The following is a 13675-nucleotide window of genomic DNA, read 5'->3' on the forward strand; positions in this document are numbered from 1 at the left end:
ATTCGAAGATAACAAAGAGACAAAGACAAGAATTCCATATTTTGATATTGCAACAATGGGATCATGCTCTCTCTTTCTCTCTCCATCTCTCCAGGAGAAAGTTGGCAAGAGAAGTCGTGGGTTCCAAAGCTCATTAGGTTATATAAAAACACACAAGTCCTCACTTTCTCTCTCTACAATTAGCTTCTCGTTCAATCTGTCAAGCTTTAATTTCCTCACTCCGCACTTGTTATATTTCGACTGATTCATCTTATTGTCTACTTATCTCTCTCTCTAGAATTGGTGTGTACTGGACTGAGCTTTACTCATGGCTGGCCGTTATGATGCCAACCCTTTCGCGCCCGAAGAAGAAGTTAATCCCTTTTCTGTAAGTGCCTCAGCTCTCTCTCTCTCCCTCCTTATATATGTATAATCATATATATTCGTAATTTATATGTATATTAATTGAATGAGTTTGGTGGTTTTGGAGTGTACACTTTGTAGTACTCAAAGGTCTGTTTGGTTAAGAATAATTTTCTTTTTTTTTTAAACTAAAAATAAATAAATAAAACTATAAAAAGTTCTACTTGGTTAATCATTTCTAAAAACTCAATTAAAAATAGACCTGTTTTGGAAGAAAACCATCTTTGTTTTTAGGAAAAAATAGTTTTATATTTTGTGAGAAATTATTGTTTTATATTATGTGAGTGGTTGAGTTGAGTATGAGAACCATCTTTCGGTGCGTCGGTGTCCAAGAGTTCTAGACCATAGCTCCGGGTGTGAATTGATGGCGTGATTCTTTATAAAAAAATGATACATCTTCCGAATTCAGAGGACGCCAATAGAGCATTGTGTGAGTGAGGATGTGGGCCCCACCACATGATATCACATCCTCAATTCGAAGGATGTATCATTGCTCTTCTTTTATGTGTTCTTCTCTCTTTCAATGTTATCATAATGTGCTTTGTTACTATTTGCTTGTCACTCTTTCTCCAAGCTCTTACACATACATTATATTTTGGGATTTTTCCAGAATCATAGAAATGCTCCTGCCACAAACTCAAGGCTTTCACCTCTTCCTCCTGAACCTGCGGACTTCAGCTATGACCATCGTGCCCCGATCGACATTCCTCTTGATACACCTGCTACAGCTATGGTATATGCAAATTTTGACATCGGTGAAAATGGGACATCCAATTTGCCATTCGTATTTCTTCCATATACATTATTATTGCATTCTTCGTTCGCGGCGTTTCTCTAAATGTAGATTTGTTGTCAAATTTAGGATTTAAAAAAGAAGGAGAAGGAGCTGAAAGCTAAGGAGGCTGAATTGATAAGGCGGGAACAGGTAACATGCACATTTATTTTGTTTGCATTGTTGTCTTCACTCCTTCCTCATCTTGGATTACGAATAAGTTATTTTTTATGCATATTTGCCGAGTTTTCGCTACATATAACTATTTCAGTATTTTTATGCATAAAGAGTAGTTGTTTTTAATTACTAGATTTCTTAATTCTTATATGGAAGGCCATTCTTTCTTTGTAAAATTGTTGAACTCTCTGTTTAAAACAATCTCTTGCATAATAATATAAATTTTGCATAATTGCATCTAATTAATTGTATACTTCCTTTGCAATATGTTAAAATACTAGTTTGGGTATCCAACACTAACATGAGGTGGTAAACACAATCACATCAAAAATAAGTTGAATTGGGTATCGGAGTCCATAAATGTATCAACCATAAAATAGAGTGTCCTTCTTGTGAAAAATATCTGTTTATGCAACTTTGCTTATCAGAAAATTGTGTCATTACTATTACTTATTTGGTTTCATGATGTTTTGAAGGAAGTAAAGCGGAGAGAAGATGCTCTGGCCCGAGGTGCTCCCTCTCTTAATTCTATTTTATTTTTCATTTTAATTTTATACTTATGATAGAAAAGAGTGGAAAAAGAGAATCTACGTGGCCAACCCAGTTTGTACGGGATAAAGGCAAAGATGATGACGATGATGATGTTAAGTTAAAACATTTATGATTTTTTGGACCTAAGTAGGAATCTAGTTTGTCCACTGTGTTTTGCATGGAATGTGGCGAGTGCACTGTGAGCTTACTTTCAGATTTTTATTTTATCTGATCAGGGTTATTTTTTAGTCTGCTTGGTTCGGAAAACTGAAAACCGAAAATCAATTTGAAAATTTGTTTGTTTGAAATTTGAGTTACGAAAAAGAAGGCTTGATTTTTTTGTAGTTATCTGAAAACTGTTTCTATTTTCAGAGTTTATGGAAATTGTTTTATGATAACTGAACCAAACAAGCCCCATGTCTTCATATACTCTACCACAAGTTATGTCTGGCAATTGACAAGCTGAGTTCTTCCTTTGGCTTTTGCAGCTGGAATCATTCTTGAACAGAGAAATTGGCCGCCATTTTTCCCAATTATCCACCATGATATCATGAACGACATACCGATTCATTTGCACAAATTGCAGTATGTTGCATTCACGACGTTGTTGGGTATGTCAACCTTTCTTGGTTTTATGGAAGTTTAATTTTCCTTGTTAGCAAAAGTTCAGCATGCAAACATATATCTATATATATGTGTGACCTAAAATATGTTGTAGTATGTCTGGTTGGTGACATTATGCTGCAATTTCTAGCTCTATTGCATCATCTCATCACCTCATCGTTTAAGCAACTTACTTTTTTTTTTCCTATTGTTTTTGGATGTGGTTTTCATGAATAACTTCATATGCATCTTAAATTTATAGTACAAGTTAATAACTTACAATACAAGCGCGGAAAATATAAAAACAGAGAATGTTTTACAAGGGGGAGAGAGAAAACTACAAAAGATAATGTAAACTTCAGATGCCGAATGCTTGGTTCAGCTCTGCGTTAAATAGAAAAAGAAAAGTAAAAACAATTGATCGGATAAGATCGAATCTTGTTTTCTACTGTTCTGGAAAGTGTATGGTGACAACTTTCACTGTTGATGAATAGTTTGTCGATTACTTTCACTGTTGATGAATAGTAGATGTGACATTGCCTTTTGTCGTGTGTTGGATTGTGGTGTAGTCGATTATGATGATTTGTAAAATGCATATGCTTGTTATCTTAATTAAGTTCCAAAATCTCTGAAACACCAATACTCTTCCTTTTAGATGGCCAATGAAAACCTTAGAATCACCCTCAATTTGAATTCTCCTGATTCTGTTCTTCACCTATCTGTGAAATTCCACTTCACACCCGTCTACCACTGGACACAGCTATATTCTGTCACTGTTAAAATACTTTCTCTAATAACATAGGGGTACCTTTAAAATCCTTAACATTAAAGCCTAAAGCCGTGAATCATTTACTGTTTCTTATATAGATAATCTTATCTTCTTCGTCTAAGCTGCTCAACCAAGTGAAAACATTTTCATGTTGGTGCATTGAGTGTGTTGGGGGACGGGATTAAATATTGCATTCGCCGCGGCTTTTAAAATTAGGCCATCTTAGACTGGAGTTTCTGCTTGTAAAATATAGTATGTATGGCGGGAACCTTTTTGTCTGTATACATCTAAAGCTAATTTAGAACAATTCATTGAAGATGGAACATGATAGTTTATAAATGATGATGGTGCAGGAATGGCAGTGTGTCTTACATGGAATATTATTGCCACAACTACAGCATGGCTTAACGGGGAAGGTTAGTATGGAAAGATTTCTGATGTAAGTCTATACTTCACTTATTTGTGCTCTATTCTTCACTCCCAATTAACTTAATTTTACTTTTCTTGATACAGACGCAAAAATTTGGTTTCTTTCTATTATCTACTTCATAGCAGGAGTTCCAGGAGCCTATGTGTTGTGGTATCGTCCGCTTTATCGTGCATTTAGGTACTAATGTTTATATTTTTCATAAAATTAAGTTGTCCATTTATAGAGTAGATCACTTCATATCAGGAGTTCCAGGACCTTGAAGTTTAATTACTTCCTCCAATGTAAGTTTTGATCGGCCTCCTTGTCATTTACCTTCTAGGAAAACAACACTACCTCTTCTAACTGGAGCATCATCAGGTCATCAGGTCTCACTACCTGTGCTTATTGTGACTGGTGGGCGCTTGCCCATTTACCCAAAAGCTCGAACTATTGGGTAGTGCTGCATACCCACCCATTTATATACACTTCAACCCCCATCCAAATCCGATATGGGACAAGTATCACTTGTAACATTCTCCCCCACCCAAACCCACGCAACGCCCTCGTTGCGGTCAGACCACCCTGTCTACCCGAACCCACGCAATGCCCTCATTGCGGTCAGACCACCCTGCCTACCCGGAGGCCTTTCGAGCCGGGCGCTTGGCGTGACACCGGATTAAGGACTGGGTCTGACTCTGATACCAACTGTAACGGGTGGGCGCTTACCCATTTATCCAAAAGCTCGAACTATTGGGTAGTGCTGCATACCCACCCATTTATATACACTTCAACCCCATCCAAATCCGATGTGGGACAAGTTTCACTTGTAACATTATGCTATGAATATAGTCATTATGAAATTTTTTTTTATCTTGAGATAACCTCAACACTGTTGTTACAGGACTGAAAGTGCAATGACATTTGGATGGTTTTTCCTGTTTTATGTGGTAAGCTTTTCTATGTTCTTGTTGTAACAAATCTATCGTCTACTTTAACTTGTCTTGGAATATGATGATTCACTTTTCTCCTCTACCAACAGCTTCACATTGGATTCTGCATCTTTGCCGCCATCGCACCTCCTATAATTTTCAAAGGGAAATCTATCACGTAAGTTCGTTCATACTCCTTTAAACATTTTAGTCTGAAGTTGTATTTGGCTTACTCTTCTCTCGTGTTCATTTGTTTCTCTAGTTCTTGTTAACAAAGTCGGTCAATTTTAATTTTCTTTATACTAAATTCGTGTGCTAAATTAGTCGGTTCATGTGTTTTTTGAGTCTTTATACTAAATTCGGCCTTCTGTTGTACCATGGAACAGAGGTATCCTGGCTGCAGTAGCTATCATGAACAAGCATACCTCAATTGGGGTGAGTTTGATTCCTGTAGCACTTATTTTTTTGGCACACACACACACATATATATATATATATTTATAATTTTCTTATAATCATTTTGAGATTACTTGACCCTCTACATTATTGTTGGAATTCTTTTTCTTGGCATAGGAGATTTGACCTCAAACGAGATGCACACACAAAGCCAAGGATTTTTTCTAAATTATATTAATTGGTTTCCTTCTTGTTCAGATAGTATACTTTGTCGGATTCGGACTATTTTGCCTTGAATCAGTACTCAGCATTTGGGTTATCCAGGTCTAATTCTTAACTTCATTTCTTGTGGTAAAAACTCCAAGTATAAATGTACCTTGCAGGACTAATTTATTTTGTTTTTTTTTTTTTTTTTTTTTAAATTTTCTGTGGCATTACGTACTCGTCGTGCAGCAAGTATACATGTACTTCCGAGGCAGTGGCAGAGCTGCAGAGATGAAGCAAGAGGCTGCAAGAGGAGCTTGAGAGCAGCAATATGATAACACTGCTACCTGAATGATGAAGGCTAGAGCATCATGACCCTTTGGCCACAATTAGTATAGCATATAGATAAAGTGATTTGTTTCAGTTGGGTATTTTGTTGCCCTTTTGTTCGCTCTCAATATACATTCTTTAAATAAAAGCGCTTTTAAGTGGCTGAAAAACAATCTCAAACAATACATTTTTGTACGGATAAACTCAAGGATAAAAAAATATATATGAAGCCCTCAACTTTCATGGTTTCAGAAATTATTCCCTTTAACTTATAGATAATAAGTAGTTTTTTTATTTTATTTTATTTTTTTTATTTGAAGTAAGTAATGCTTTTAAGAGAGCCTTCTGATAAGGACAAGAACTCTCCATATTTAACCACCAGATGACAATTTTTTGATATTTGTAAAAAAATCAAATGAATTATTTAGTACGTTTAGAACTTTCTTAAGCGGATTACTCTTTTGTTTTCTTATATCGGCTTAATTACCAAGCAAGTATTTTGTCAGATTGGAATCATTTATGTGCAATTGATCCAACCTTCCTAGTCAAATCAAAAACTGAATTGAACCCGGTTCAAGTTAGCTGAAACCGGTTCAAATCTGTTAGTGCTCTAGATATTTTATATTAGTGGGAAAAGAGATAAGGAAGAAAGCTAATCACCTTCCAGCTAGTGCCAAACCATTAGTGCCATTTTAGAAGGAAATAATCACGTGGTCCATACGCAACCCACTACTACTTTCATTTCTCATTCCCTCGCCTTACCTTTGTATTTACAAAAGTAGCCTCCTCCTGCTCAACTTTATCAATTTTCTAAATTACCAAGTTACCCTTAGGCGGTTGGAGTAGTGATGTGTACACTACTCCACTCGCGTCACATCTCACCTCCCAAGTCCCACAATGAAACCCTAGCTCCTACACAGATTCGATGTGCGTACAGATATTGTATTGCATCAGACGACTTACAACACACGTATTTATTGATTGTGCACACGTATTGATGGTGTTGTATTGCAAGTTGTCTGATCAAGATTTGGGAGAAGAAGTGATATACATTCTTTGTGTTGTATTTTGTTAAGTTGTCTAATTCTTTTTTTTTTTTTTTTTGGGTGCATTCATTAATTTGAGAATACAATGTGCTACTACTTTGAAAATGCAACTCTTTATTTAAAATAATAGACGTCACACTTTTGAATTAATTGGTGTCTCATTCTTGAATCAAAATTTCCTTCGATGAGCTTTTTACAATGTTTCATTTGATGGGTGGAGTTCATTATTGTCTAATGGTGTGAAATATCTTACTTTCCAATGTGTACTTGAAAAAACAAAAGGGTGGAAAATAGACAACTATGGATTAAAAAAACAAAGGGCATTTTTGTAAAGTTGTTGTCTATATAAGCAAACACACCACTCTTCATCATAGCACCAAACTAGCACATTCACATTTCACGATAAGAGAGCACACGAACCAGAAATTCTCAACTTCTTCAGAGTTCAGAGGTTTTAATCAGCTGTGAAAAGAAACAGAGATGGCAAACCAGAGGAGGGCTATGGTGAACGGTGGGATGGTATCCCACAAGTTTTCTGGCCGTCCGATACCCAAGAGAGGCCAGGTGAAGGCTGGGATTGTCTTAGTTCTGGCCAACTCTTTTGCTGCTATCTTCTCTCTCAACAGGTGATCATTGGCACCTATATATTTTGAACATTTTAGAGAGAGAAACAAAGAGAAATAGAGAGACAGAGAGAGAGAGACTGTATGTTGTATTGGGAAGATCTGAACCGTTTGATTATTGTTTCCAAGTGATTGTAGCTGTGACCAATATTTTACTTACTACTCTTAAATCACATGCATCATGGCTTTGCTAATCACAGTCTCCTTTTGCGATTGTGACTTTACAATTGTTTGTTCTAGAATCAGATTTCATTAAATGTATTAATTACTTAAGTTTCTATTTTTATGAAATTTTACAAATATTACTTTTTTGAGACAAATATACCTTTTTAAATTATATAACATTTCTTCTTCTCTCCCCTTTTAATCTATTTCTCTCCCCTTTTAATCTATCATATGAAAAATGTGTGTGTATATATATATAATAATTACTGCTGTGTGAATGAATTCTAAAAAAGGAAAAAAAAATTATAGTCAGGATAATCCATTCTCATGAATTCTGAAGAAAAAAAAGAGCTAGAACAAAATCCGAAAAGAAAAAATAATAATAAAAAATAAAACAGAGTGAGAAAAGAATCAATATACAAGATAGATTATGAGATTTTTAAAAAATACAAAATTAGTTACACACACGCGCCAGTGTATATATGTTTCTTTTTGTTTTTATTTTTATTTTTACAACTATCCTTCTTTAAATGAATTTTTTTAAAAAACAAGTAATTCATTCACCAAAATAGTTGTAAAAATAAATATATACGTGTATATACAAACGACTGTGATTATTTGAAACTACAATTCACACATTGCCATTAAAATTTTATTGACGTAAGACATTCCAGTAATACAAATTTATAACTAATGCTATTAATAGATGTTTTTGACATCATTATTTGTATATACGTAGTTTTAATTTTCATGGTTAAGAATGACGTGTCACGTAAAGAATGAGGACAAAATAATAACATTTTAAAAAATATAATAATCATTATTATGGTGTTACATTCTTTGAGAGTTATTAGGGTATATTTGTACAAGATTGAAATTAATACATAGATGGATGTTAAAGCATTAGGGACTAAGGACTCGTTAGAGCCGAAATTATAGAGTAGAATAGACAACTAGATCTAAGCAAACTAGAAAATGTTACTTATATAAATGACACTTTGACACCTATAATGTTGTGCAAATGACACTTTAGTCTTTCAACAACTAGATTAAAATATGTAAATTAACGACACTTTGGGCCTCATTCGTTGTTGGGCTCAGTTTATTTTAGTTTCGGCTTCGTTTTGACATGTTTCAATTTTGGCCAAACGGACTTAAAGCCCAATATTTGTTGGCCTTGGATATGACATAATTGGTATAGTGTCCAGCCCACCGAATAAGTGTGTATATTTTCTATTTGCTTCCTATTTGAATGGCCAAAACTCTGAAAAAATAAAAATAAAAAAAAATATATTTTCTATTTACTTTCTATTTGAATGGCCAAAACTCTGAAAAAAAAAAAATAAATCCAACCAGTCGGACATTGAACCAGAAATGAAGGAAACTAGTTGACATTTTCAAAATTTCCATATTTTATGTGGCTTATGATGTGAACACACAACTTGTTTTTAAAAAATTATTTTATCTTGTCAAATAAAATAAATTGAGAATATAATGTGAACACAACAACTCAACAAGGTCAAGGAGTATGAGAGTATCCATATTAGTAATATTTTCAAGTCTTAAAAAGTCATTATCACCCAAACATGGCCTTGACACACCAAAAATTGCATAAACATTCAAGTCTTCGAGAAAGTTTTGCTTGAATCTTGACAGAATCGTGTTGTGGCTGCGTGCACGTTTTTGCAATAATAATAATAATAAATTAACAGTATCAAAACGAATAGCTTTTATTTAAGAATATTAGACTCTGTTTTTCAATCCATAGATCACCTTAGGTTTTATTATTATTTTTTAAACATAAGTATTGAGTACCAATGTCATATTTCCACTTAAAAAAAAAAAAAAAAAAAAAAAAAAAAAAAAAAAAAAAACCTCCTAAACTTACAATGTATTAACAAAATCCTATGAGAAAAGTAGATAGATCTTATTGGTTAGTGGCAACAACTTCTAATTATTTTAAATTATAAATGAATGGAAACAATCATATGGTGCTTTGAACACTAACTAAAAGTGGAAAAAGATAGAAAGTTCATTGAATTGAAATTAGAAAATACAAAATAAAGCCGCCCCAACAGTGCCTATGATGTTCATGATGACTCCTGGGAAAGAACAGAAACACCACGTGATAGTTTTGTGTGGGACATCACACAATTAAATATTACCTTAATGAAGTATTATTAGTTAACCAAAACCCTTATTTTAGTGGAGGACAACTCTGCAATAATCTCATTATCTTGTTCAAAACCATCAGTTCCTTCAAAAGACATAAATACCCTTATTTATCCTTTTATTTATTATTATTTTTTTTTTTCTTTTCTTGTTTTACAATGTAAAATTCAAAGGATTGTTTTATCATTTCACTATGTGTTTATCATGAAAACGATACTTCTTTCTAGTGTATGTCACTATTGATTTTATGCAGGGAGTTAAGTGTTAAGGTTGTAAATGAATCGAGCTGAAACAGAGTGAATTTCAGTTCAGCTCGAAATCAAGACGGGTTCGGAAAGTTGAGTTCAGACTTAGTTCGTCATCATCGTGAAAAGTTTGAGTTCACCTAACTCATTTTAAAAAAAAATTAAAAAAATAAATAAATGAAAAAACACACAATTTCATATTTTTGTTCGGGACTTGATTTGAGCTTATCTTCAACATTGCTTTAACTCATTCATAAACTTATATGAGACTACACAAACCTGTGTTCATGAATTTACCTTTATGAACCTATGCAAGCCTACACAAATGCATTTTATGAACATGCGTGTGCATAAACCTATATCATGAAGACATACGGCCTTTGTATTAGTTCACCCATACAAACCTACACTAGTTTAACTAATGTTCAATCACGAGTTTATATAAACTAAGCCTAACGTTGTTCGAGATTGATTTGTATGCTAAAGGAGCTTAAAAAGCAAGCTCAAACTCGACTTATTTATATAAGCTTTAAACAGGCCGATTTGGAATTGTTTATGAACAATTCAATTTATTTCCAGCAAACTCACAAAAGTAAGAATTTACCCTTTTTTTAAAAAAAATTTGTTAAACATCAATAAAAAGGTGAAATGACAATTTCTAAAACTCAACAATGTTGTAATTTACTTATAATCTCTTCTATTTCTTAAAATTGAAGATAAAAATTGAAGACCATTTCAACAAAGGAGTGCGTATAAGTTTCTTGCAAAACAAAAAACAAACATAAAAAATCTAAAATTCAAGTCTAACCATGTAGCGCCATTGAAGACTTGTTTCAAAAGCAAATCAGATAAAGATGTGTGGTCCCCATTACATCAACTCTTATTATAAATGTGAACACAACTTTAATTATTATCTTCTTGGTCAAATAAAATTAAAATGCGAATGTAATGTGAACACAAGATGGTCAAGATCGTCAAAAGAGAAGAATCATAAATATGCAATTATATTGGAAAAGTTATTATCAGCAAAAACAGGGTATTTATGTAAACAATGTCCTTTAAATACACTCACTACCATGCCCACCATTATTTGCAGAACACACTCACTTCTGAAAAGCCTTCAAAGTTCAAACGCAGCCCACAAGCAAAAGAGCTTCTGTTAAAAGAGATCGATAAGAGATGGAATATGTGAAGAGAGAGATGATGATCAACGGTGGAAATTTCTCGAGGAGGTTTGGTTCTGGCCGTCCGATCCCCAAGAGAGGTCAGGTGAAGGAAGCGATTGTGGTGGTGCTGGCACACTCTTTCGCTTCTATCTTCTCATTGGGTACTTCTCCTTCTCAATGCTCCAGATGAAGACCTTCTATATTTGTAGAGAGAGAGAGAGGATGGGGAATGTTGTTGCAGGTTTTGAAACAGATATGTACGGTGTAAAGTTTGCAAGCTAATTTGATACTCCTTTTTCAGCTTTTGTCTTATATTTTGTGATCATAGTACCTTCACAATCACAAACCATAGTCCGATCTCTTGGACACAATGATCAAACGGCTCAGATCTTCCCAATAAACAATTTCTAGTTGTTTTGAGCTGAGACCAATATTACAGTACTTAGTGACTTAATTAATTGGTAAAAGTAAAAAAAAAAAAAAAAAAAAGCTGTTTTTTTTTTTTTTTTTTGTTGGTTTAATAAGAATATGAGAATACATTTTGAAGGACAACAATGCAAATTTCATTAACAAAAGAAAAACAATCAACATAAGAATATAAAAGGTCGAATATGAATGTAATTTTTTTTTTTTTTAATCTTGATAATAAGAAAATAGTCATGCGGCATATACAATAAGCGTCATATAAATGTAATTTCCATTTCACTAAGGACTGGCATTCCTCTTGACATAAACAGAGGAGCAATGCTGTCCTTTGTTATTCTATTTTTCATTCTTAATTTTCTTCTTTCCTTTTCTTAATTTTCTTTATTAATTAATTTATTTTTGCTAACAACACAAAATGAGGTAACTATATATATATATATATATATATATATTACTTCTTTTCTTTTTTTTTTCATCTCTTAGTTTGTAACATGCCACTGGCTGTTGGTATGTGTGTGTGTGTATATATATTAGTTTTGATTTTTTAAAGCTTTTTTTTTTAAAATGAACAATTAAAGAATTCCTAGTCCCTCCCTTATGGGTATAGAAATCTTACAAAGGAGTAGATATATAATACATAACAACATACCCACTCTGTTATGAGTGGATACAGAGTATGCCATGCTCAACTAATTTAAATGGTACATTTTAATTAATTGATCAAATACAACAATGACTTAGTATGATAGAGGCATTTAATATTTACTGAAAAAACAACATATAGTACCAATCATGCATTAAACTATGCTAATAATTTGATAGTAAAGAAGATGGATAGCTTTGTGGTAAGCGCCAACGACCTTTAATTTAATTAATATAACTATAAATTAATGAGAACAATCCCATACACCATATGCAATGCATTGGCACACTCAGTAAAAGGGAAAAATATCATACACATGCAATGCCTATCATGACTCCTTTTTATTAGTGGAACCAACAAAATACCACGTGCTCTTTTTTGTGGACACAATTAAATACGTAGTAAATCTTAATGGAGTATAATAAACTGGATAAAAATAAAAATAAAAGTATAAACTTTTACTTTATTGGGCTGCAAGTGTCTCTCATTACTCTGCCAAACTAATCAACCATCATCAATTCCCAACCTTAACACACGTGTAAAAGTTTTTTTTTCTTTTTTTTTTTTCTTAAAAAAAAACCTCATTTTTTATTTTTTTTGAGCCATGTCACTAATAAAAGAGTAATGATACTTGTACCGATTTATTATAATGAATTACCTAACCGAATATTGCTGATTAATTATTTATGCACAATACATACAAGTGGAGGGCCCACTTCTTTATTTATATATAAATGGATCAATTAAAATAAATAAATCTGACAATTCATTATAACAAATCGCATAATAAAAGTTGAGGCGCTCCACTTACATGTATTGTACATAAATAACTAATAAAAAATATTCGGTTAAATAATTCACTACAACAATTAGTGCAAGTATCATTACTCTTAATGAAAAGTGGAGAGGGTGCTTTTGTATCAATTATTTCACTTTTGATTTTATGTACACTATAGTACATTTTATTGATTAAACTTGATAGTTAGTAGTTTTATTAATATTTGTATCAAAGACTTAATTTAAAGGTATTTAAAATGGAATTTAATATAGGGAATCTACTTTTATATTTAATTTTGTAGTCATAACTCAATTATATTTCTAAAATTAAATTGATATAGTTATAGAATATGCAAATACTTTTTGGGTAAATTGCAATAAATCCTCCTTTACTACATCTTTTTTAGCCAAATACCCACTTAGACTACTAAGGTAGCATAATACCACCCTGAACTTAGCCCTTTGGTTGCAATTTGCCCAATCCGGCGACCGGCCAGTCACATGACAATCCAAATTTAATTAAATGACCATATAGCCCTTATTAAAAGTAAAAGACCATAGTGCCCTTCTATTACTATTCAACCCAATACCCATCCAAACACGCCCTAAGGTCTCCATCTCCATCTTCCTAAATTTGTCGCTCGAACCCAATTCTCTCTATATCTCATTCTGCCTATATATATATATATATATATATATATATATATATTGTTCAATTTTGCAAAAGAATGTGCGCTTTAAAATATAATGACAGAGATTGGAGGAATCGCATAAGATCGTAGAGATTAGAGGAATTACAGAGATCAGTGACGACGTGGAGGTAGTTTTTGTCCTCGTTGATTTGGAGAATGTTAGGGCTTGCACTCAGGAGCTGCAAAATCTTCGGTTCC

General features: G+C 33.1%; 1 protein-coding gene across 4 annotated transcripts; it reads left to right on the forward strand.

The window, feature by feature from the left end:
* The first annotated feature begins 307 nt into the window (after positions 1-307).
* On the forward strand, positions 308-5570 carry LOC132306180 (secretory carrier-associated membrane protein 3-like). Of its 4 annotated transcripts, none has more exons than XM_059803468.1 (12): positions 308-383; positions 1026-1135; positions 1265-1327; positions 1828-1861; positions 2371-2493; positions 3608-3670; positions 3768-3861; positions 4565-4610; positions 4703-4770; positions 4979-5027; positions 5247-5312; positions 5442-5570. In XM_059803468.1, the coding sequence occupies exons 1-12, from the start codon at positions 308-310 to the stop codon at positions 5511-5513; spliced, it is 864 nt and encodes a 287-aa protein (XP_059659451.1). In that variant the 3' UTR covers positions 5514-5570. The 4 variants fall into 4 exon arrangements, with proteins under 4 accessions (XP_059659451.1, XP_059659459.1, XP_059659481.1 ...); XM_059803476.1 differs by having other exon boundaries at positions 308-367; positions 1013-1135; XM_059803498.1 differs by having other exon boundaries at positions 308-367; positions 1013-1135; positions 5247-5295; positions 5446-5570.
* Positions 5571-13675: the final 8105 nt, after the last annotated feature.

Source organism: Cornus florida, unplaced genomic scaffold (genome assembly GCF_030987335.1).
Source record: "Cornus florida cultivar Cherokee Brave unplaced genomic scaffold, ASM3098733v1 CherokeeBrave_3.0.0_Hap2_Chr01, whole genome shotgun sequence".
In the NCBI taxonomy this organism is placed as follows: domain Eukaryota; kingdom Viridiplantae; phylum Streptophyta; class Magnoliopsida; order Cornales; family Cornaceae; genus Cornus; species Cornus florida.

Bases quoted from the DNA above. Each gene is read 5' to 3' on its own strand.
- LOC132306180 (XM_059803468.1), top strand. From the start codon at position 308: ATGGCTGGCCGTTATGATGCCAACCCTTTCGCGCCCGAAGAAGAAGTT. The intron at 3,862-4,564 runs GTACTAATGTTT...CTGTTGTTACAG, and splicing joins CCGCTTTATCGTGCATTTAG to GACTGAAAGTGCAATGACAT. The intron at 5,028-5,246 runs GTGAGTTTGATT...CTTCTTGTTCAG, and splicing joins ACAAGCATACCTCAATTGGG to ATAGTATACTTTGTCGGATT.